This window comes from Sarcophilus harrisii, chromosome 3 (genome assembly GCF_902635505.1).
Source record: "Sarcophilus harrisii chromosome 3, mSarHar1.11, whole genome shotgun sequence".
Lineage (NCBI taxonomy): Eukaryota > Metazoa > Chordata > Mammalia > Dasyuromorphia > Dasyuridae > Sarcophilus > Sarcophilus harrisii.
In genome coordinates this window covers 490,552,302-490,576,996 of record NC_045428.1, presented here as the reverse complement: position 1 = coordinate 490,576,996, position 24,695 = coordinate 490,552,302, and the positions used below count along the sequence as shown (strand labels likewise).

At 40.6% G+C, this 24,695-nt stretch overlaps 1 protein-coding gene and 1 long non-coding RNA gene across 6 annotated transcripts; one reads left to right on the top strand and one right to left on the bottom strand.

Moving 5' to 3' along the window:
- Positions 1-2,400: 2,400 nt before the first annotated feature.
- LOC116422539 lies at positions 2,401-6,368 on the bottom strand. The gene is made up of 3 exons (XR_004233210.1): positions 6,148-6,368; positions 5,387-5,488; positions 2,401-2,471 (listed from the first exon to the last, which is right to left on the bottom strand). It is a non-coding gene; the product is annotated as an uncharacterized LOC116422539 (long non-coding RNA).
- Positions 6,369-6,371: 3 nt separating this feature from the next.
- TMPRSS5 (transmembrane serine protease 5) lies at positions 6,372-22,875 on the top strand. Of its 5 annotated transcripts, none has more exons than XR_004233209.1 (13): positions 6,374-6,923; positions 9,980-10,106; positions 11,098-11,205; positions 11,750-11,848; positions 12,514-12,646; positions 13,035-13,145; positions 14,777-14,820; positions 15,692-15,863; positions 17,114-17,292; positions 17,989-18,087; positions 18,530-18,672; positions 19,076-19,225; positions 22,620-22,874. XR_004233209.1 is itself a non-coding variant. In XM_031961228.1 (13 exons), the coding sequence occupies exons 1-13, from the start codon at positions 6,921-6,923 to the stop codon at positions 22,688-22,690; spliced, it is 1,443 nt and encodes a 480-aa protein (XP_031817088.1). In that variant the 5' UTR covers positions 6,375-6,920; the 3' UTR covers positions 22,691-22,872. The 5 variants fall into 5 exon arrangements, 4 of the variants coding, with proteins under 4 accessions (XP_031817089.1, XP_031817088.1, XP_031817090.1 ...); XM_031961228.1 differs by having other exon boundaries at positions 6,375-6,923; positions 19,072-19,225; positions 22,620-22,872; XM_023499447.2 differs by having other exon boundaries at positions 6,383-6,923; positions 15,692-15,854; positions 19,072-19,225; positions 22,620-22,869.
- The last annotated feature ends 1,820 nt before the right edge of the window (positions 22,876-24,695 follow it).

Below are 24,695 nucleotides of genomic sequence, written 5' to 3'. Positions count from 1 at the left end.
AGATTATTGAATTTTCAGACAATTTGCAGTTGAGAAGACTAGGTAACATGTTGGATAACAGAGTCAGAATCAAAAAAGTCCAATTATGTTATACAGATAGTCCAAATTTATTGATGAATTGTAATAGGGAAAATTTTTGAGTCATTCCCTTGGGTGGGAAAAAAAGCAACAAACACCAGAAGCACAAGATAAGAGACATGGTTGGTGATATGCTAATAGTTTGCTCTAGATATAGTTCAGGCAACATCTTCAGCATAAAACTGTTCTTGATTCCCCCCAACTATTAGTGTCCTTTCTCCCAAAATACCTTGTATTTAATCACTTTGTAGATATTTATATTTATTAACTTAATTTTTTATGCTGTGTATATTTATATATATCTTAGTCATTTTTTCTCACTGTTCATTAGAAGGTACTATTTCTCCAGTAGGGATTGTTTGATTATTTGTACTTGTATCCTTAGCACTTAGCCCAGTATCTGGCCCATAAAAAGTGCCTAATCAATTATTGGATTGACTGATAAAAGATCTAGTGGATTTACTTGATTGCAAACTCGATATGAGCCAATGGTTCAATATGGCAGCCAAAAAAGCAATGTAATATTGGACTACAGTGAATGAATGAATGAAAAAGCATTTATGAAGTTCCAGGTATAGAATACAAAACAAAAGATAAGACCTCTATTCTTCCCTCATCAGGATACATTGGAATACTGTATTCAGTCTGCAGAGCCATGTTTTATAAAGGACAATGACAATCTGAAACATGTCTGGGATAGAACAGCCATGATGGCAGGAGAGACTTGAGACCATACCATATACCACAGTAAAATTGGTTGAAACAACTGGGTATGTTTAGAGAAAATAGTAAATAGAACATGGTAGAAAAAGAAGTAAGGAGGAAAATAATAGCGTTTCTTAAGCTGAAAGACCGACCATCCCACAGAAGAGGGATTGGACTTGTTCTGCTTGGCTCCAGAGAGAATAATTGGGAACTATGGATAGCTGTACAGAGGAAAACTTAGGCTTTATGTTAGGAAAAACTTCCTAACAATTAGAATTATGCCAAAGAGTAAAAGGCTTCTTTGGGAGGGGGTAAGCACCTCCTTATTGAAGAATTTCTAGTGGAGATTGGACTTATTAGGGACATGATTAACATAATTACTGTTTGTATAGAAATTGGACTATATAACCACTAGGGACTCTTCCAGTCTGAGATTCTGGGACTCTTAGCATCCTTACATTCAACAATCACAATTGCCTTTTATGTGTAGAGCATAGGATAAACCCTATCCATAGGGAATCTACAAGCTGACTGGGGGAGGGGAGGGGGAAAGAACCCACAAATATCTGTGATATATAGGAGAGGGAGATGACTCATCAATGAAATTATTAAAAAATAAATCCCATGGATTGCAGCTTCCTTGGGAAAACATAGATCCATAGATCCATCCCAGTTTTATACTATTTCACTCACTAAGTATCTAGTACTCAGGTCAGGTTATCCAAGAAAACATTTAGAAATTAAAATTTAAATGATTAAATAGCTGATTGCCACGTTGAAAGAACATTTTTTTTTTATTAAACATAAACTTGGGGATATTTTTATCCATTTCTCTTCATTCAAGAGAGAGTGAAATGGTAATATGCACTTTGAGTTATTTTTATACAGTAATGAGCTTGGAATAAGTTAATTGGATATATCATGTTTCAACATCATTTTCCCAATCTTTACTCATTATCACTAACAGTTTATTTGACTTAGGATTGCTCAGCTCTTCTTGAGAAAAATCATTCATTAGAGTGCCAGACAGAGTTGAGTGTCAAACAGTTCCTTTGGTGATATAGGCTAGTGTGGGTACCCCTTGCCCTCAGACCCAGCTTCAGGGAACCCTGACAGTTGAAGTAGATAAGAAAAGGTTATGGTTGGGGGCTGGAGTATTTGGATGAATCTGTATGTTATGTTATATAGGTAGGGAATAAATGAGAGAAAAAGGGATCCATTGTTCAAAGAAACTATGTCAAAAGTGGCATGGCAGCAGAGTGGAATGGGGAATGTATTGCCTACGAAGACCAGGACTTACTTATCTCTAGTTTTTCAGCACTGTATTCTCCCCCATATCCATTGCCTCCTTTAATCTTCTCCACCTGAAGTTCATCTTTCTTAAGTGTTATGAGAAAAGGTATGTAAAATTCTTTGTAAAACTTAATCTGTACAAAACTCAGAGCACAAAAAGCACCCTAAAATCCATTTTTAAAGACAACTTCAATGAAAGTTGGAGTCTTTTCAAGACAAACTCTGGGGTTGTTGAATTTTGATATTCTAGTGTCTGTGGGAAGAGAGATTCTGTAACACCATCTTTACTGGTAAGGCAGAGACCCCAGGACCTTGGAACTTGCTCCAGAGAAGGTTGCTGTCAGGGGAGGGAGCAGGGTAGGTTGAGGAGATGCACATCTGGGCTTGCAACTAGGCTGAGGAAGAAAGTCACCATATTATAGTTTTTTTTTAACTGACTTCTTGCTAATTCTAGGAAACAAAGCTTCTCTTGGAAACCAAGGTGTTTCTTTAAAAACCAATATTCTACTGGAATTTGTTGAGTATAATACAATACATGGAACACAGCAGTCTGTGAAGAATTTAAAATTAGTGTCTCTTTCAGGACAAGTCTCTTACAGGACTCCATGGGAGTGAGCATCTTGTAAAAGACAGTTATTATAATCGTTTCAATCATGTGCAATTCTTCATGTCCCTATTTAGGGTTTTTCTTGGCAAAAACACTGCATTGTTTGAAGCCAGATTTGAACTTGGGCCTTCTTGACTCCAGCTTGGCACTCTGTCCCTTGGTTATCTACAACAAATAACCAATGAGAAACTTGGAAAAAGAACAGGAGTAAAAGATGCTAACTGGGAAAATATGTTATGAAGAGAAGATGGGCTGAACAGGCAGGCAGCTGGAAAGCAACACTTTTCTTTGGAATATCAAGAAAAAGTAAGACCCCCACAACTTACGAGAGAACGTGATCAGGACTGAGAATGGGCAGGCATAGGTGAGTTTGATCAGCACATTTGGAGTGGACATCTAGGTTGTTGAGATTATATACATCCAGATTAGAAAAAAATATTTTTTTGCTGAGATCTACTCTGCATCATCCCTAGGCATGAGTTGACCATCAGCCGGGAACTGTGCTGTATCATCTGTACTTCTTTACCCAATTTTGAGAGAAGCAGCAGCAGGGAGTGGGTAGAGAGAAGCCAAGTAATTGGACTTGTGTATGTATCCAGGGACTCCCAGGATCTAGGAGGAACTGTGGGGATGTTGCCACATGGTAGATGTTTTCGTGTGCATCATTTTATTGTTTTTGTTATACCTATGTCAGTATTTATTCCTAGTCAGTCAACAAGCATTTACTAAGGGACTATGTTAAACTCTGGAGATTAAAAAAAAGACAAAAACAGACTCTGCTTCCAAGGAAATTCATTATAATGGAGAAGAAAACATCCAAATTCAAGATTTATGCCAGATAAATAGAAGATTGTCTGAAAAGGAGGAATATCAGTTGAAGGAGTCCTTGAAAGGTTTCCATCAGAAAGTGGTATTTGAGCTGTCTTGAAGGAAGCTAGGGAAATTTAAAAGGTAGTCAGTGTAAAGGCATGGATATAGGGTGTGTATTTGTGTTTAAGGAATTGCAGGTAAGCTAATATTACCATATCATAAATGGTGGGAAGAGAATTAAAGAGACTGGGAAGGGAGAAAGTATGCAGATCATGAAGAACTTAAGAGGCCTTTATATTTGGTCCTGGAGGTAACAGGGAACCGCTGGAGGTCATTGAGCAGAGCAGGGGAATGATATAATCAGAAAAGGATTAATCAGAATGGGGAGAAACTTTGAGGTCACAGGACAAGTTAGAAGGTTAGTGTTGTTAACCAGATGAGAGGTGGTGAGGGTCTGAACTAGGATCATAAATATATGAGTGGAGAGAAGGGGACAAATGCAAGAGATATTGAGAAGATCTGGCAACTAATTGGTTATGTGAGATGAGAATAAAGACTGGAGGGATGCCACCAAGTTTGTGGACATTGGGGGCTGGAAGGATGTCAAGGACAGTGACAGAGGAGTTGGGCAGAAGGCAGGGTTTTAGGAGAAAAAAAATAACAAATTCTTTTTTTTTGGAAGAGGAAGAGAAGAAGGAAGGGGATAAACATTTATATATTACCTTCTATTTGCCAGTTACCGTGCTAAGCTCTTTTACAAATATTATCTCATTCACTCATAAAAACAACCTTGTGAGGTAGCCGCTGTTATTATTCCCCGTTTTATAACTGAGGAAAATGACTAAGAATTACATAGCTAGTGAGTTCAGCTGAGGTGGGATTTGATCTCAGGAGTTTGAAATGCCTACAGGACATTTTGAGGTGTCCAAGAATTAGTGATTAGTGGTAATGTGGGACTGGAGCTCAAGAAAAAGGCTAAGAATGGAGATGTATTTATATCTATGTATATTTATATTTAGGTGGCTATAGATATACATATATTGCATGAAGTTATTTGATCTTACATTCATCCCAACTTCTTGAGCCCCTTATATGAAATGGGGTGATAGCTTATAATAACATAATCGCTGGGGAGCTGATGAAGACCCCAAAGGAGATAGTTAGGAAATGTAGGTTTCTGTTACAGCTGTGCCATATACCAGCTGTGGGATCTTGGGTAAGTGATCCGATGTCAGCCTTGGGAGATGGAGACTTCATTGAAGGTTTTTGTGCTAAACCTGGATGACTATTTCCCAATGAATTAGAGGAGATTCTCACTGAGGTTCAGACTGGAACGGCCTGGAAGTTTCCCTTCCATCTATGATTGCATGACTGATGTCTGGGCTTCTGCTCCCTCATTTGTAAAGACAGTCATTAGAAAGGAGACATTTAGACTGGAAGAGCACTCAGATAAGTCTCTACCTATGATTCTAGGTATCCTATAACACTCAGGGCCAGGTAGGTTCTAATTGCTAAGGATGACCCATCCCAATCTTCTTCAGGAAGGGTTTTCTCCTTCACTAGTTCTTAAGCCCTTAGCATATTCATCAGTCACTTAATACTTGCTAGGAGTTGAACTATGAGCTGAGAATATCAATTCAAGCAAAAAAAAAAAAATGGTTTCTGTCTTTACATAGTTTATCTTCTAACGAGGGAAGATAACATATAAAAGAAAAACAGAACAGGGAGGGAGGTGCTCCCAGGAGCAGGACACTCACATTGGGGGCATGTGGGTAAAATTCAGAGCATGAGGATGGCTGGCTTGGACCATCTCTCAAAACTACCATCCAGAAATTACTATAATCTCATTTTAGGAGTTCTAAGAATTTTAGGCAAGACATTTCAAACACCTACCTCTTCTTTGCTACTGCCTCAAATGATCAGATAACCATAGTCTTCTTGCTGCCGTGACATTATAAGAGTGGTATACTTTTCCTGTCTTCTCAGAAATGAAAACTGAATATATATTTGTTTGAGTGGAAAATAGGGAGATAGGAAGGTAAGAATAAGGATCAGAAATCTGGTTAATCGGGTGACAAGCATTTAGTGTCCTCTTTGTGCTGGATATTATAAATAGAGCACAAAGCTTTGGAGTCAGCTCTGGATTTGGGTCTTGCCTCTGACATATATACTGCTTGCATGACTCGGGGCAAGTCACTTAACCCCTCAGTAATCAAGGCGCCCCTCTAAGACTCTAATATGTGGATCTGATGCTGATCGGCCAGGATAGAGCCAGTTTCTTCACGGGCAGCCCCTCACAGTACTGAGGACAACATAGAACCTATTTCCCACCACCAGCATTCTCCTGCTGCCCTCTCCCCACCCCCAATCCCTGCGCCAGCATAGTTTGCATTTTATATAGCACAATAACAAAATATATTTTACATAAATATAATACATATGTTCTATATGTATTGTCTCATTTGATCCTTATAACAAGGGACTGGAAACTGAGGCTTTGAGAATTTAACTATTAGGAGATAATGCTCATACAAGTTTTACAAAGAGTTTTCTTCACAACAACCTTTCAAGTTAGAGAGTACAGATGTTAACACATATCACCCCATTTTAGAGATGAGAGAGCTGGGGTTCAAGAAGTTGAGTACTCTGTTCACCTATTGCTGTTAGGGATGAATGTCAGAGCTCTCCTGAGCCTTTGAAGGCAGGAAGGGATTGGAGAGGAAGATTTTAGATGAGAGGTACAGTTAGTCTCATCCCATCTAGGTCAGTTCCATGTGTCCAGAGAAATCCCCTCCCATTTATGCTCGCCAGGCCTGGCTGGGGCTCAGATGGTGCTCCCTGACTCCCAGACCTCCCAGAGGGATGGCCCCTCCCCCCTGAGTGTGGGGCATCTGGGTTCCCTCCTGTCATCACCCACATATTATGACAACTACCCCTTCACCGGGAAATGACAATTCAGACAGAAAGCAGGTGAACCCTAGAAACCTGACTCAGAAACATGCCAACAAAGACTAATATTGCCTTTGCTCCATCTCCAGAAGACATCATAAGGAAAAATTGCCCAGCACATGCAAAGGCTGCCCACTTTTGGCACAAGGGCCTAAGGCACTAGGCAACAGTCCACCAGCCACCCCTCTGCACCCTTCCCCTTCCTTGCCCTCCACCCCCAACATTCTTCTCTGTCTCCAGGCATCCTAGTAGCATCTGGAAGGGGTGGTGACTTTAGCCAACCTAGCCCCCTTTCTCCCTTGTTGGAACAGCAGCCCACCCAGGGGGCCCATCTAGGAGGAGGTCCTGGGGGATCCAGAGGAGGGTCCAACTGAAGGTTCAGGGTTCTTCAGCAGCCAGCAGCTACCAAGGAGAAGAAAAATCCTGCTTTAGCAGATCCTGAAGCCTTAACATTGAGTGTTAAACCATCTTCTCTCTCATGGTAAGATCTGATCTATTTATCCCTTTTCCCCCCCTTGTTCTGCCCTCTATTTGTTTCAGAATCGGGGGGAGGCTTCCCAACTAACTCTAGGGATGGGACTTTGCCTTCTGAGGTTCAATACAGTCAGCCCCCCAACCCTAATATAACTCCACAGGCCTCCCCATTGGGACATTGATGGGTGTGAGAATCTTGATTTTCAAAGACAATTCCCAGGACCTGCCTGTCCAGGGACACCCGTCAATGGCCTATTCCCACTGTGGGGCAGCAGACAGAACACTAGGTTTTGAATATGAGACCTGTTTTACTTTAAATATGATTAATCCCATTTTACAGATGAGGAAGTTGTAATTCGGGGTCACAAGCTAGTCAGTGTGTGAAGCATGATTTGCTTCAGGTCTTTCTGACTCCAGTGCTCTGTACACTGTGTCATCTGGTTGCATTTCACAAGAGTAGGTAGCATTTCATTTCTGCCTCATCTGTGGGAGTTGATCCTTTTTATAGGTCTCCTAAGAGCATTTCACAAGACCATTTATAGGCTATTGACATGGACAAGGCTGATGAGAGACACAAGAAATTACTACAGATTTATTTGCTGCTTCCTCCTCAATTAGATGAAAGGTTTTCCGGCTAAAATTCAAAGAAGGAACAGAGCTATGAAGTCAGAAGGCAAAAACTAGGAAAGATGCTGGAGTAAAAACAAATAATCATATTCAGTTGAAGATGGAGAGGTGCTTTTGAATTAGAGAGACACCAACATTTTGGTTAAAAAAAAAACAAAAAACTGAGAAGAGTCTGCAAACCATAGTCCAGAAAATTTGATTTTGGTTATTGACTAAATTACAGACAGTATTTTTTTCAAGAATAATTATCAAAGACTTTTGGAATGGGAAAGGGCCTTGGCAGCCATTGAGTTCAACCTATGTCTGAATAGACAACACAGCCTCAGGATCTCCAGCCCTGGGTAGTCCACCTCCCTGGAGGAGGAATCTGCTGCCTTCGAAATATTGTTGTCACTATTGGGAAATTGTCTTTGTATCAAACCTAAATTTGCCTTTTTCAAAGTCTCTGCTCCTTTTTCTCAGTTCTGCCCTTTGGGACCAAATAGAGTAATCTAAACCTTCTTCTATATGAGACTTCAAAAATATTATTTATTTTTAACATGCATTTACAAAAATTTGAATTCTAACTCCTCTCCCTTTTTCCAGTCCCTCTCTCATCCATTGAGAAAGCAAGCAATATATCAATTATACATGTAAAATTAAGCAAGGAATATTTCCATATTACTTACATGACAGTATTTCTGATTGTTGGAGATAGATTATCATGTGTCCCCTCAGCCTTCTCCAAGATTACCATTCCCAGTTCCTCCACCTGACTTTGATATGGCATGAACTCCAGACCTTCATCATTCAGATTGCCCTCCTCTGGACCCTCTCTAGCTTAGCAATGTTGAATCTCTCTCTGAGATGGCAGAGTACAATATTTATTACATCCTTACTCAAAGAAGCTATGCCTCTCTTAATGTAGTCCAAGTTCATGGCTTCCTGCCATATCACTCTGCTAATTGATTGAGCTGGTTGACTACTAGGAACCCCAGATTTTTTCCAGACACACTGCTTTTACAGTGCCTTTCCCATTACATACTTGTGAAATAGATTTGTTGAACTCAAGTGTAACCCAAGTACAACTCAAGTATATATTATCGCTATTATATTTCTTTTTTTCTTGGTATCCCTATTATATTTCATCTTATTAGATTTAGTTCAATTTTCTAGCCTGGCAAGATCATTTTTTGGATTCTGATTGTCATCTATACTTATTATCCATGCCTTCTAGATTTGTATTGTCTTATAGCTATGATCAGTCAATTATTTATACCTCTATCCAAATCACTGATTAAAAAAAACTGTTAAATAGCAGAAAAGAAAGCGGTGATCACAAAAAACCAGATTTGTTCCTATTTTTCTCTCTCTTTCTCTTCGCCTTTCAAGTACTATTCTCCCTCTAATCCAGTTCTCTCTGGGCAGTGACTGTGCCTAAAGTCTATTGAGAACCAGTTAGTTCTATCCTTAGATGAAGCTGAAGTGCCCCAGGTCTGGTTCAAGGCAGGTGTTTGGACCTGTCCCAGCTCTAAAGCTGAACTCGTTTGGGGTCAGCCCCCTCTGATCAGTAGGCAGGACTAGAAAATGGGGGAAATTACTGACAAATACTGGGCTGGGGAAGAGGGAAGTTGCTGGGTCTTGTGATGGAGCCTGGATGTCTTCCAAAGGCCAGGGGCAGAGCTGTCTGCTATGTGGGAGAGGCACAGAATAGGGCTGGGGATGCAGGACGGTGGGAAAATGTTTGGAGCAGCTGCTGTGGTGAAGGAGACAAGAAGAAAAGGATTGCAGAACTGCAGCTGGGGATTTAGTTGCATGCTTTGGGCCTTTTGAGATCCCTGGGGTTCTTAATTTTGGGGGAATATGTCTCTGAATTTGCTTTTTAAAAAATTGATAATTGTATTTGACTAGAATTATATCTGAGGCAATATGTGAAACACTGGTTCTGAAATCAAGAAGACAAATCCATCCTCTGACGCTAACTATATATATATCTATATATATATCTATATATATCTATATCTATATATATGACTGGACAAATCACTTCAGTTTCCTCATCTGTAAAATGGGGTTAAATAAAAGCAACTCCCTCATAAGGTGATTGTGAGGATCAATGAGATAATATTTGTGGAGCATTTTGCAAACCTTAAAGTACTATTTATTAGCTATTATTAATATATTTATAATTATATGTTTATAATAATATATTTCATGTTATAGATTACCTTTATATATTGCTATATTATTAACATCTTGACTAACAATTATTATCAATATAATTGATTTCCTTTTAATCTTCTGTATTTTATTTTATAAATTGAAAAATATTTTTCTGAGAAGAATTCATATATATAGGCTTCACCAGAACTGCCATAAATGTCAAGTGAGAGTCCAAGACTGATTGATAAAGAAGGGAGGGAATTCTATCTATCTTTAATTTATTTTTCTTCCTAGGATGTGAATCTGGTTGAACAGCATGATTTGGAAGGACCTCCTGAGGTGGAAGCCAGTAGGGTACCAGAAACCCCTGAAGAAGAGTCTGGAAGTGGGCCAGAGATAATTGAGTACCAGGAAGAATTCCGTGAGGACAAGGCTGGGGAGGACAATGGGAAATTCAAGGAATATGGATAGAAGGGTTGTATTCTATAGGATGGTATCTGGGAAGGAGGTCTTAGGGTGAGGAGGGTAGCAGACCTGTATTGTGGGACCTGATAACTATTAGGTATTAGATTGGAATAGTCTATGAACTATTTAGATCTTTAGGATTTTCATCTCTCCTCCTCCTCCATAATGACTTTTTAAACTTTACAAAGCACTTTGCTTCAATTAAACAAGAATTAAGTGTTACTCTGTGAACATTGTCTGGCTTGGTGCTGGTGGTACAGAGTCAAAAATGAAATAATGCCTTCTGATTGGAAAAAGTAGCATGAACACAACAAAGTGTTAAATATGCAAAATCTATACAAATATACAAAGTAAATACCAGCAATTTGGGAGTTGTAAGAGATTAAGGAGGTGCCTTCAGGCAAAGACAGTGGGGGAGACTGAAACCTGATGAGGCCCAGGTATCTAGATTTGGGAGTCATCTGCCTATGGATGATAACTGAACCCATGGGAGGAATGAAATCACCCAAAGAAAGAAGACAGAGAAGAGAATGGGGGAGGAGCTGCACAGAATCCTAGGTTATACACATGCAAAAGACCATTATTTTCCTTTATATATATAAAATATCTCACTACAACCCTGTGAGATGGGTAATTCCAGATAGTATCAGGAAGCTGAAGGATAGAGAGATTACTCTTCCATTCTTTGTTCATTTACATCTTCTCCCCATTTTGGTTTACTCATCCTCCCTTCTTCCTGTTCCCAATCTGGAAGAAGAGAGGAAAGAAAGCTCTCTTGTCCAGGCTATCCTGAAGAGGGGACAACTGAGTTTCCTCCCTTTTCCCATTTCATCTATTCCTGGACATGACAAAGGGTTCAAGGGTACTTGCTTGAGGATCCAGTGGGAGGTGGAACATGGGCATATGGCCTGATTGAGCTTTCAGGCTTCTTCTGCTCTTTTTTACAGACTTCCCTAATGGTTACTGGATCTTTCCAAGGTGGGGAAAGCGTGGGTTAATCTTCTTCATGACCATTGGGCTGATAGCTGGGATAAGCGTTGGGATCTGGCTTCTAGGTCAGTGATTTGGTAAATAGGATTGTCTCTGGGGCTGAGGACACTGAGTTATAGCCTGCCTCCTATTTTCCTAGACATTAAACAATCATTACTGACTCATTAGGAAGACTGGGAGGGTAAGGGGGCAAAGAAATAACTTCAGGATGGTTGGGGGGGAAGGTTTGAAAAGGAACGGAGTACTTGGGAGAGATGACCACTAAAGGAGGAAGGGGATAAAGATTATTTCTCATCTTCACCAAGAAGAGAACAAGAGGAAATGTATGAGAACTGGAGAAAGAAGAACTTGGGTTAGATATAAAGTGGAACTTTTCAATAGTAAGTGGTATGTCATCTGAATGATTAAAAATTGACCCAGAGAACTTTTGCTAGAATGGGAGAAAGACTTTTACCTAATTGGACAGGGTCAGGGATGAAGTGTCCCCTTTTAGGAGGCTTGCCTCACTTTAGAATTCCCTGATTCTCCATGTTGGCTGTCATCGGGCCCTCTGGAACAAACCTCCTCTCCTGACCTTCTTTCTCCCCCCCTTTTCATCTCTCTCTTCAGTCCTGCTTTTTAGGACACATTCCTTGTTGAAGGTCCTGAAACAAAACAACGTCATGAGCTGTACCGAGAAGCCCCCCATTCCAATAACCTCCAAGTCAGGTGGGTGAACACATCCCTCCTTCTTGAGTCTTCACCAAGTCTATGAGGAAATCCCTCCTTCAAGATTCTCCCCTTCACAATTCAGGCTTGTGGATGCAAGTTGAGAGAATTGTCTCTACTCTTATGAGCCACAATCCGGGATGAATGGAAAGCTCCCTGAGTGGGAGGGAGGGAAGGGAGGTTGAGGCCTTGGGGTGGAGAAGGACCAGGCACTGAGCTGGGCCTGTCCTTCAGGAGACAAAATCCAGCTTTTAACAACTGGGCTTGGGGCGATTCAGTCTGTGCCAGAGCTTGTCCTCAGCTGGGTCCTGGGAGAGATATAGAGGGTGAGGCAGTCTTAGAAAATCGAGTTTCAGATGCCTCTCTTCTTGTATCAGGAGACAGGGTTTCCCTTAGGGACAGATAAAATATTTGGCCCACACTAGGGCAAGGGCCTGGGGTTGGGGAATGCAATTTGTGCATTTTACCTTCTCTTTGGAAAACACCCTGCCAGTTTCCATACAGAATAACCTAGAATGGATGTCATGTTCAGGTTTTTCTTCCCCAGCACCATCTTGACCAGATTCCTAGGGTACGCTGCTAGGTTCCAGAGAGTCTGGACTTTCTTGATCCCTGAGTGCTGGTGGACACAGGAGAAAATATGGGTTTTCATGCTGTGGTTTCAGTGTCTTTCAGAATAAACACCATAAACTTACTGGAAGTGCAAGTGAGGGAGTGGCCAGACTGGCTCCTGGTGTGCCATGAGGGCTGGAGTCCTACCCTAGGCAACCGGATTTGTAGGCACCTTGGACATCTCAGGTATCTTGGTGGGAATGGGAGTGAAGGGGAGTTTGGGGAAAGAAAAGGGAGGAAAGAGAAAGAGAACTGGAAGATGGGGAGATTCCTTTATTTGTCTCATATTTCAATTTCTCTCAGAGTATATCCCCAATGCTGAGGTCATCTAGGTTATTCTCTTGCCTTCAGGTTCCAATTCAGCCCAGCCTGATCAAGCACAGATTGATCAATGTCATTTTTGACACTGACAATAAAAAGACTCCAAAAGAGGAAGGATTTCTTTCCATTTCAGTATTTTCCCATTAGAAAATTCTATTTTTTAAAATCTAATTCATATTCTTTCTGCTTCAGTTTAAACCATTAATTCTTATTTCTATACTATGGTTACTTTTTTTTTTTTTTTTTTGTTAAGACTCACTTACCACAAAGAAGTGAACCTGACTGACATCAAGGTCAACAATTCTCAGGAGTTTGTTCAGCTTCTTCCCAAATTGGGGAATCTCCTGGAAATATGGCAGCACAGGTAAGGGAGCTGAGTTTGGGCTGAGTAGAGGGGAATGAAGTCAATAGAATAAACTTTTATCATTTTCCCTGGGGACCTCAGGCTCAAATGCTTTTTTTTCTTCAAGAGGAGGGAGGAGTGCCAGGCTACCAGGGGCAATTGGGGAAGAGACAGAGAATTTTTTCCCTAACTAGATATTTCAAAGGATCCAGACAAGATAAAAAGATAAATCTCCCCATTCTGGCCAAGATCAGTGGGCTACCTAGAGGAAAGAAAAATATCTAGGCCTTGAAGATATTCTCCCAAATATCAGAAGTTGGCAAGGGACCAATCCAGCAACCCACTATTTATGACTGAGTGGGATACCCACATTTCTTGTTCCTGTCCCTCCACATTTTTCTCTCCTAGATTTTTCCTCCTCCCCAAGATCTCTAAGAGAGGAAGGAGTGAATAGATGTGTGTATTGGGGATGGCATAAATAAATACCTGAGTATGTAAATAGGAGAAGCCCCTCTGTTTTCTCCAGGGGGAGATTAGAAACACTCAAGTTTAGTGAAAGTAGGGGCCAAAATGGAGGCAGGGATCATGTGAATCATGAGGGAAGAGAGAAAGAAGAGACTGGATTGGATGAGCACAATGAAAAGTAAGACTTCTTCAGTGCTGATGGGGCTGAATTGAGCTGACACTAAAACAAGGAAAGTATCATTTTCTCGGGGAATCTTATGGACCTGTGATGTACCCCTGGCTGAGTACTGTATTTCTTTTATGTATATGACTAAATAATAGGATCATGGATTTACAGGCTCAGAACCAACAGTGAGTGATCCTTGAGTCTATTGAGAACACCTCCCTCATTTTACAGATAAGGAAATTGAGTCACAGATAGCCGTGTGACTTCCTTAGGACATCACAGTGAATGTTTGAGGCAGGATTCAAACTCAGACCTTTTTTGCTGACTCCAATTTCAGCACTTTATCTACTTATATCATCTAGTTGTTTATGGATAGTTCAAGTCTATGTCTTAACCTCACTGCCAATAAAGGATTTCACTTTGGTCTTGAAGACTGGACTGAAGGTGTTATTCTGATACCCTTCTTTGAGAAGTGGATCAAGAGCATTTTGTGATTATTCAGTTGTGTTTGGTTCTTCACGACTTCATTTGGGATTTTCTTGGCAGAAATATTGGATTGGTTTACCATTTCCTTCTCCAGTTCATTTTACAGATGAGGAAATTGAGAAAAACAGAGTTCAAGGACTTGCTTAGGATCACCCAACTTGTAAATGTCTGAAGCTGGATTTGAAGTCACTTCCTGACTCTAGGTCCCAAGGCTCTATCCCAAGGTGCTATCTGTCAGTCCTTTGGGCAAGAATATGAAAGGGCAGCTATATTGTTGTGAGATAAAAGGGCCTTGAGCCTTTGGGTATAAGCAAGAAGTTCCAACATTAACCCCTCTTTTTTTATTATAGCTTTTTATTTACAAGACATATGCATGGGTAATTTTTCAGCACTGACCCTTGCAAAACCTTCTGTTCCAACTTTTTTCCCCTCTTTCCCCTAACCCTTCCCCCAGATGGCAGGTAGACCAATACATGTTAAATATGTTAAAGTATATGATTAACCCCTTTTTTTAACTCTCCCTTTTCCTTTGTAGGAACAGCTGCACCTTGGGCCAAGTTGTCTCCCTCAAATGCTCAGGTGAGTTACATCTCAGCCCCCAGAAGAGGGATGAGCACAGGGCACTAGGAAATGGATAGCCTTGGCAGGAATCCCTCCCAAAACAATTGGTGTCCCAGAAGGAATTGGGAGCTTAGTTTCAACCACTCAACATATATGATTCATCAAATATTTATTAATCCCTGGGCTAAACAATGGGGAAATTCCTTTTCCTAACAATCCTATTGTATAAGTGTAAAACAAAAGGATATAAACTGTTTACTAGTGAGGTAATTACTGTTCATCTTTTCACATATCTGATAACTGTGTTTGCTTATCTGTGCACTGTCTAGCACAAGGATCCCATTTGATCTGTGGCCGGTTCTTCATTATTGGACGGTTCTATTTGCAGACAATAAACCATGGGGGAAGGTGGGAGAGGGGTAAGAGAGGTGTGAGGTGGCCAGGGAGAAATATTGTGGCCCATAAAAGGGAGCTAAGCTTGGGCTTGGTGGATGGGGATGAAGTGAACAAGAGCCCTTTTCAATGCAGATCCTAGCACAGTTAATGAAATCTTAGCATTACCTACGTATTGTTTGCACCTGTTATCAGATGTCTTTTGACCAGTTTATGCCTTCCCCTCCTACTACTCACCTCCCAGAGTCCAAAATGAGGTGAAATTTAACTATTCCACAACCTGTTTAGCAGCCTCAAAAACAGTTACAGTGATGGGGGGAGGAATATGTGTGGAGTTCCATTATCCAAGTTTCCTATTTTATCCCCAAGGATTATTAAGAGTTAGCTTGTTCCATGACCTCCCAGACCTAGGCCATCCTCCCCACAGAGCTCAGTGCTGGTACTGACAGCAGCCTTTGCTTCTCCCTTGATTTCCATTTCCATCGATGATGGCCAGAGTGTGGGATCCAGCCCCTGACTTCCCGTATTATCGGTGGGACCTCTGCTGCCCTTGGGCGCTGGCCCTGGCAAGTCAGCATGTTCAAGGGTTCCCAGTACTCCTGCGGAGCCTCTGTGCTGGATCCGAGTTGGGTGGTGACTGCAGGACACTGTGTCTACAAGTATGTAAGGTCTGGCCCCTTGCCCCCCCCCCCAATACCTCTCACCATGCATCTTTGCCTGAGACATGTGGGAGGGCCTTTCTGTTCATTTGTGGGTGGGCTTTATGCTTTTCTTGGTTCTTTCTTTATGTCCTATACAGGTTCTGACACATTATAAACTTCTAGAGGGTAGAGTTAATGTTGATAGAGTCCTTTTGTGCCATACCTGGATTTGGACCATGTGCAATTTTTGTTATACTTATAATGATAAGTATATACTTATAGTTACATATATATATATATATATATATATATAAAACATATGTAACTATAAGTATATACTTATACTATATATATAAGTATATATATATATATATATATATAACATATAAGTATATAAGTGTTATAATGATAACGATTCACTCATTCAACAACGATTAAGTATATGTCTGGCACTGTACTAGAAACTGGGGATGCAAACATTAACAACGAAATAATCCCTACTCTCAAGAATGATAATGATAATCAAAACATTTCAATTCATTCAAAATAACATTTTTAAAGCACCTACAATGCCATTTGCTGCTGGGAACTGAGGAGAAACAAATAAACTATAATACTATTCTTGTTCTCCAGAAGCCTACATGTAGTCTTTTGTGGGGAAAGGAGAGGACAAGCATACTGTAAGTAAATGCAAAGTATATACAAATGAATTTTAATCAGGGGAAGAAAGATGGAGAGAGAACAAGAGAGAGAGAAAAGCAGAAAGAGAGAGAAAGAGACAGAGAAACCAAGAGACACAGGAAAACACACAAACATACACCCTTCCATATAAAACCCTTCCATTTAGGGTTTTTTTTTCTTCTTTTTACACTTTGACAGTTTCAACTCATTTTCTCCTTTACTCTATTCACAACAATTTCTAGAGCTATACAGAATATCCTCATCTATGGAAAGACAGTGCTCAGAGAAGTTATGTAATTTGCCAGGGTTGCCCATTTATTCATTGGCAGAGTCTGGATTTGAACCCAGATCGAGAATTTGAACCTGGGCTTTCTGATTCTAGGTCAAAATACTGATGTTCTCTATATCTATGTAAGGGGGTGTATAAGGCTTGCACTTTGCTCAGAGAGAGCTTGTTTCTATCTACTACTTTGCTGTTCAGAGGACACCCCCCCCCTCATGTTCTCTCGTCCAGTTGTCTCTGCCCTCTACATCATGGCCATTGTGTTACACCTGTATTTAATGCTTAACCTTGCATCAACTCTGTCCAATTGCAGGCTGTCCCACAAGTCCAAATGGAGGATCTTTGTGGGAATTGTCAACCACAGTGACATCGTATCGCACATGGGGACCATGGTGGAAAAAATCATCCTGCATCCCCACTTTAGAATCCATAAGCAGAAGCACGACTACGACATTGCTCTGCTGAAGCTCCAGACCCCTCTGAACTTCTCGAGTAAGTAAGACATGGTCTGAAGGACCCTAGCCCTTTCAGTGAGATGGGAAGAGGTTTCCCTTTGCCAGACAGAAAAATGTCCTTTCTGGGTTGTGGGCCCAGTTAGGACAACTTTTCCCAATAACTCAGGGAAAAGAGCTGGAATAGAAGCTTTTAAACACCATGTGTCTGAGCCCCCTGTTTCTTAGTTTCAACAGTGCAAGCAATTTTGAGAGTAGAATTAGTTCTAGCATCAGTGTCCTGATTGGGGGTTTGGAAGAAATGGAATATCACTCAACCCTTTATCATCCTAAAATGGAGTTCCCCAGCCAAGAGAGCTAGAAACTATACTCGTTTGATGTTCATTTTAGTAATTGCTTCAGTCATACTCCTTGTCTGGCTTCCAGAAGATCCCTGTGAGGGCCTGCCCCAGTGGTGACTTTCATTCTCAGCCTTCCCCTCACCCTTCCTTTCCTCCAAAAACTTTGCTTTGGTGGTCAAAAGATTGTGAGAAATAAGAAGTAGCATCCCATCAGCAAAATACGTGGGGACCCTCCCCTGAAGAGATTTCTTTTTGACCTTTCCCTCCTGGACAGAAAATATCCTTAGCCCAAGGAATAGAGGCTAGGCTTGTGAGGGTTGTGGCCTTCAGTTCCTAAGGTGGGGGCAGGTAGCAAAGGCCAAGGTCGGAAGCAGAACTAAGGACTTCTTCTGCAGGCACAGTGCAGGCTGTGTGTCTGCCAGAAATGCAGCAGGATTTCCCACAAGGCTCCAAATGCTGGGTGTCAGGCTGGGGCTCCACAGTCCCTCACCAAGGTGAGTGAGATCCAGGAAAGGGGGTGGCTGGTCTTGGACAAGAGGTGATTGGGAGGAATCCCCTGGGCCCCTGGGGAACAGATTGGCCATGACACTTTTTTTTTTTAAACCAATATCACTGTACTCCTGGTTGCCTTTTCCAGGATGCCCTCTTTGGCCAAATCCACTAGCCTGGTAATTTTTGGACCATATTCACATTGGGAAGACAGTTATATGTTAATTCTTCATTCCTCCCTCTTGCTAGGGCCTCCACAAAATATCCCAACCTCCTGTGGCTTTGTAACAGGCCCGTTCGTGGGAGCCCAGGGCCTAAACATTCATGATACCCTAGGCAGGCCCTCTGCTTTTCCCCACTGTCCCCTGTTGACAAGACTGACCCTTTGTTTTTGCCTCTATCCCCATGTACCTGTTTCATTATTGTCTGGGGCTCTGCCTCTTCCAGGGTTTGGCTCAGATATCCTCCAGAATGTCTTGGTCCCCTTGATCAGCTCCCAGCTCTGCAACAGCTCCTGCATGTATAAAGGCTTGATCACTCCTCAGATGCTCTGTGCTGGCTACCTGGACGGGCATGCTGACTCATGCCAGGTGCTAAACCGGGGGATTAAGTTGGAGGGGTTGGCACAGAGAGGGCCCAGGCTAGGGAGCTTTGGGGATCACAGGAGCTGGGGGGGGGGAAGGTGGGGGTAGAAGGCCTTTTTAGAAGAGGGCAGGTAAAGTGATGAGTATGTATGAAGTATTAATTCAACTGGAAGTAATTCATAGGGAATCACCACTGACGCTAGCCTTCTGAAGGAGCCAGTGAATGGGAAGCTGGCCTGCAGGAGACTTTGGGTGAGGTGGGTGTCTTGAAGGGTCCTCCCTGAAAGGGAAGTGGGATGGGACATGAGTCACTGGGCATGTGGCAGTGGTCACAAGTGGTACTCTTCACCTGGGAAGAGTCAACCAACTGCTCCCTTCTCTGTTTCTGTCTCTGGGGTCTCTAAGGGAGACAGCGGAGGTCCCCTGGTGTGTCTGGACCAAGGGATGTGGCGCTTGGTGGGGATAGTGAGCTGGGGCTGGGATTGTGGGATACACCACAGGCCAGGAGTCTATACCAAGGTGGCTGTGTTCTTGGACTGGATTCACCATCAAATTGCGGGTGAGTGGGGAAGCAATGGGGAGGGACAAGATGTGAGGCCTAAGGGACTGCAGGAATCTGGGAACTTCCTGTGTGTCCATTTTCTGTTGGGAACTGGGGAAGAAACTGGGCAATGCATCCGTGACTAGAGTGGAGGTGGTGGGGATAGGAAGATGGTGTGTCTACAATTGGATTTCATGGATTAAAAGAAAAAAAATAAATTCACCTCTCCATGGCACTCCTCTCTCTCTATCCCCACTACCCCTTCCCCAAATATGAGGGAACGGAGATGGACCAGGAGTTAGGTTAGGTACTCTGGACTCACAGACACAATTAACCATAGTACTGGTTAAAGTGCATTATTCTCTGAGTCTCAATTTCTTCATCCATAAAATAAAACTAAAAACACGTTCTTTGCTTATTTCATGGGAGTGATTGGGAAAATAAGACAAAATGCTTTTTGTGATTGCCCAAATAGTACAAACTACTTATGTTGCTGCTACTACTACTTCTAATACTTAATACTACTACTAACACTACTACTTCTACTACTAATATTATAACTATTACCTACTACCACTACTACTACCACTACCACTATTAGCACTACTACTATTCTACTACTACTATTACTACTGCTACTCCTATTCTACTACTTCTACTACTACTACTACCACCACCACTACTACTATTTCTACTACTATGACTACTACTACTACCACTACTATTTCTAACACTATGACTACTACCACTACTACTAATACTACCACTACTACTATTACTACAACTACTACTACTACTACTCTACTACTACTACTACTATTACTATCACTACTACTATTCTACTACAATTATTACTACTAACACTAATACTACTACTACCACTACTAACACTAAGACTATTACTACTGCTATCACTACTAGTATTATTATACTACTACTACTCTACTATTTCTACTACTATTACTACTACCACTGCTACTATGACTACTACTACTACGACTATTAGTACCACTACTACTATTACTATAACTACTACTACTATTACTACCACTACTACTATTCTACTACAACTACTACTACTATTATTACCAATACTACTATTCTACTACAACTACTGCTACTACCACTAGTATTACTACTACCACTACTAACACTATGACTATTACTACTATCACTACACTACTACTACTCTACTACTTCTACTACTCTTACTACCACTACTATTACCATTAGTACTAATACTATCACTACTACTATTACTATAACCACTACCATAACTACTATCAGTACTACTATTACTACCACTACAACAACTACTACTACTACAACTGCTACTATTACTACTATCACTACTACTACCGCAACCACTGCTACTATTACTACTACTACTACTACTGTTATCACTACCATTACTACTACTACTATTTCTACTTTAACTACTACTATTACTGCAACTGCTACTACAATCACTGCTACTATTACTACTACAACTGTTACCACTACTACTATTACTACTACTATTAATACCACTATGACTACTACTACTACTATGACTACAACCACTACTACTATTACTACCACTGAGATTACTACTACTACTATTACTACAACCACTACCACTACTACTATCACTAGTACTACTACTATTATTACCACTACTACTACTCTACTACTACAATTACTAGTACTACCACTACTACTATGACTACTATTATCACCACTACTACTATTACTACTATCACTACTAGTATTACTACTACTACTATTACTACCACTACTACTATTACTATCACCACTACTTCTATCCTGTTACAACTACTACTACTACTACAACTACTACTATTCTACTGCAACTACTACTACCACTAGTACTAATACTACCACTACAACTCCTACTGCAGCCACTGCTATTATTACTCCTCCTTCTCCTCCTCATTCTATTACTACCATTACTAACCCTACTACTAATACTTCCACTACAACCACTACTACTACTACTACTACTTTATTACCACTACTACTACTGTACTACATCTACTACTATTAATACCACTACTACTATTCTACTACAAACACAACTACTACCACTACAACCACTACTATCACTCCTATCACTACCACTATGACTTCTACTACTACTACTACCACTACTACTATTACTACCATTACTATTACTACTACTACTACCATTAGTACTTATACTATTAGTACTGCTAACACCACTGCTACTATTATTACTATTACTATTACCATTACTACTATTACTATTATCACTACTACTATTAATACCACTGACTACTACTACTATCACTACTATTATTACTACCACTACAAGAACTACTACTATTAATACAACTACTATTACTATCACTACTACTATTTCTACCACTATGACTACCACTACTACTACTACTACTACCAGCAAGCACTACTACTACTTTACTACCACTACTACTATTACTACCACTATGACTACTACTACTACAACCACTACTACTTTACTACCACTATTAGTATTACTACTACTACTACTATTACTATTACCACTACTATTACTACCACCATTACTAATACTACTATCACTACTACTATTACTACCACTACTATTTTGGCTGTACCTAACATGTACATGGCAGGGTGGATAGAATGCCTGGCTTGGAACCCCGGGATACTCATTTCCTGAATTCAAATCCGGCCTTAGATATTTACTGGCTGAGTAACCTTGGACAAGTCACTTCACTCTGTCTTCCTCAGTTTCCTCATCTGTAACATGACCTGGAGAAGGAAATGGCAAACTACTCCAGCCTCTTTGACAGGAAAACTCCCAGTGGAGTCATAAAGAGTTGGATATAACTAAACAACAGCAACAAATAATCAGTGTGGGGAACTGCTAGTGTGACTGTAGCCTAGGAGACTAGACCTTGAAGATGTTAAATGACTTGCCTATGTGTAGCGTCCAGAATACGCTTGATACATGACTTGACCACAGGTCTTGCTAATTCTTAAGGCAGGTTTATGGGATAGAAGCTATGCAGCTTCTTATAATCATTATAAGGCTCTACAAGGTGTGAGGAGGGCGGGTGAAATTAAAGGAGGGAAGCGGATATCCTTGTGGAACCTATGACTCAGTTTCCCTGGATTTTGATGGTGGGGTGCAGGTGTGGGGCCCTCCACAGGTACAGAAGCAGCAGCAGTGGAGGAAGAACAGCCTTTTGGCACCCCTGGCCTGACAGTGGTTGCCCTCTTAAGTTAGATGAAACCCAGAGTGGACAAGACCACCCACAGTTGTACTAGGGCCTTCTGGATGAAAGAACCCTCCCTGCGGGGACTTCTCCTATCCTGGATTTTGGGTTTCTAGAAGAGCGCTTCTAGGATGCAGGGTGGGATGGGGTGATGGTATGTGTCTGTCTAGGTGAATTAGTCCCTGAAGATCTGGAGAACAAATATATTAAAGAAAGGATACAGGACGCCATAGAAGAGTAAAAGAGCATGGGCAGCTGTAAACTGAGCCAGTATTCTGCACCTAATAAATCAGAATGATTCTACTCTTCTCACTACTATGAACCCGTGTGTATGTGTGTGTGTGTATTTAGGAGGTAGTTGTGGATTAAAGACCAGAACATATGAATTTTAGTCCTTTGTCTACCATTATTTGTGTGACTTTGAATAAATAACTTGGTATCATTGGTTAAGAGTCCTCTTACTATCTCCTAGATTTGCCCTAATCTCCCTTGAATCAATCAACAAGCACTAAATCAACAAGCACTTATTAAGTTCTTACTCTGTGTCAGGGATTATGCTATATGCTGGATATACAAAGACAAAATAGAAGACTGGATAGAATGCTAAGGTAGAATAAATAATCAATTATTAAGTACCTACTATGTGCATGGACCTACAAAGACCAAAAAACTAAACCAAAACAAAACCAAAATTTGTTTTCCCTCAGGGAGCTTATATTCTTTTATATTTATTATAAGAAAAAATATCTGCATCTAGAGTAGGTCAAATTAACCCAAATTTAATGGGGATAAATGTTAAATCCTATACTTGCTTTCAGAGTCAGCTATACAAATATAGGGCCAAGGACTTATATAGATTATATCTTCTTGAGATCTCATATCTATCTTTATATCTTTGCCCAATTACCACCCTAACTCAAACCCTCACCTCTCTTAGAAACCATTGCAATGTGCCCAGTTCCTTGCATCCAGTTCCCCTTTCTCTGATTCATCTTTCATGTAATACCAAATTGACATTCAAAAGTACAGATCTGATCATGGCACTCTCTTGCTCATGAAGCTTCAGTAGCTCACTATTGCTTCAGGATAAAATAGTACAAGCTCCTATGTACATAGACTTTCACAATTTAGTTCAAACTGATTTTTCCAAGCTGATTATACATGACTTTTCCTCTTGTACTCTGTCTTCCAGTAAAACTGGACCACTTGCTGTTCTCAAACACAGCATATCCCATATTCTGTCTCTATGCCTCTGAAAAAGTTGTTTCCCATGCCTAAAATGAATTCTCTACCCCCATGACACTTGGAACCACTGGCTTCCTCCAAGGTTCAAATCAAGAGCCACCTACTAAAAGAAGTCTTCTTTGATTCCCCCAGTTGTTGGTTATTTTCTTTCTGTCTTAAGTATTTAGGACAGTATTTGCCATGTGATAGACATTGATATTTGTTGATTGATTCAAAAATTTATTTCAATCCAATATTAAGTACCTACCTACATTATAAATTGGTACTGCCCTAGACTCTAGAAACACAAGAAAAAATTGAAGAAACAATCCCTATTCACAAAGACATATTTGAATGTGGGAGACAAAAGATATAGGTATCTATATAGGTATGTACAGAATAAATATAAATAAATGCAAAGAAGGTAAATTCATGGTTGTTTGGGAAAGGGGAAGGGGACCACTGATAGACAAGGAGAACCAGGAAGACATTCTTTAGAAAGTGATAATTGAGCTGTGTCTGGAAGGAAGAGAAGGTCTCTATGAGATAGAGTTGAAGAGCAAGTACGTTCCAGGTATCCAGGACAGCTCATGGAGATGGAAGAATGTCATGTTTAAGGACCATAGAGGCCAGTTTTGCTTGAATGCAGGGGAGGAGAATGTACAATAAGGCTGGAAAAAATAATGGGGCCCTGTTGGGAAAAGCTGAGGAAAGTTGAACAGAGGAGCCTATATGTTATATCATTATTACTATAGGGAGATACTAGAAGTTTTTGAATAGGGGAATGACATGCTTAGATTTGGATTAAAAATAAATCACTTTGGCAGTACAGTGGAGGATTGACAAGCTAGGAGACTTGAGCTACAGATACCAATTAGGCAAGAAATAATGATGGTCTGAATGAAGGTGGGAATAGAGAAAAAGGGTTGCATGGGAAGTAGAAATTATAATATTGGAATAAAAGGTTTTGCAAGGGTTAATGTTGAAAAATTATCCATGCATATCTTTTGAAAATTAAAAAG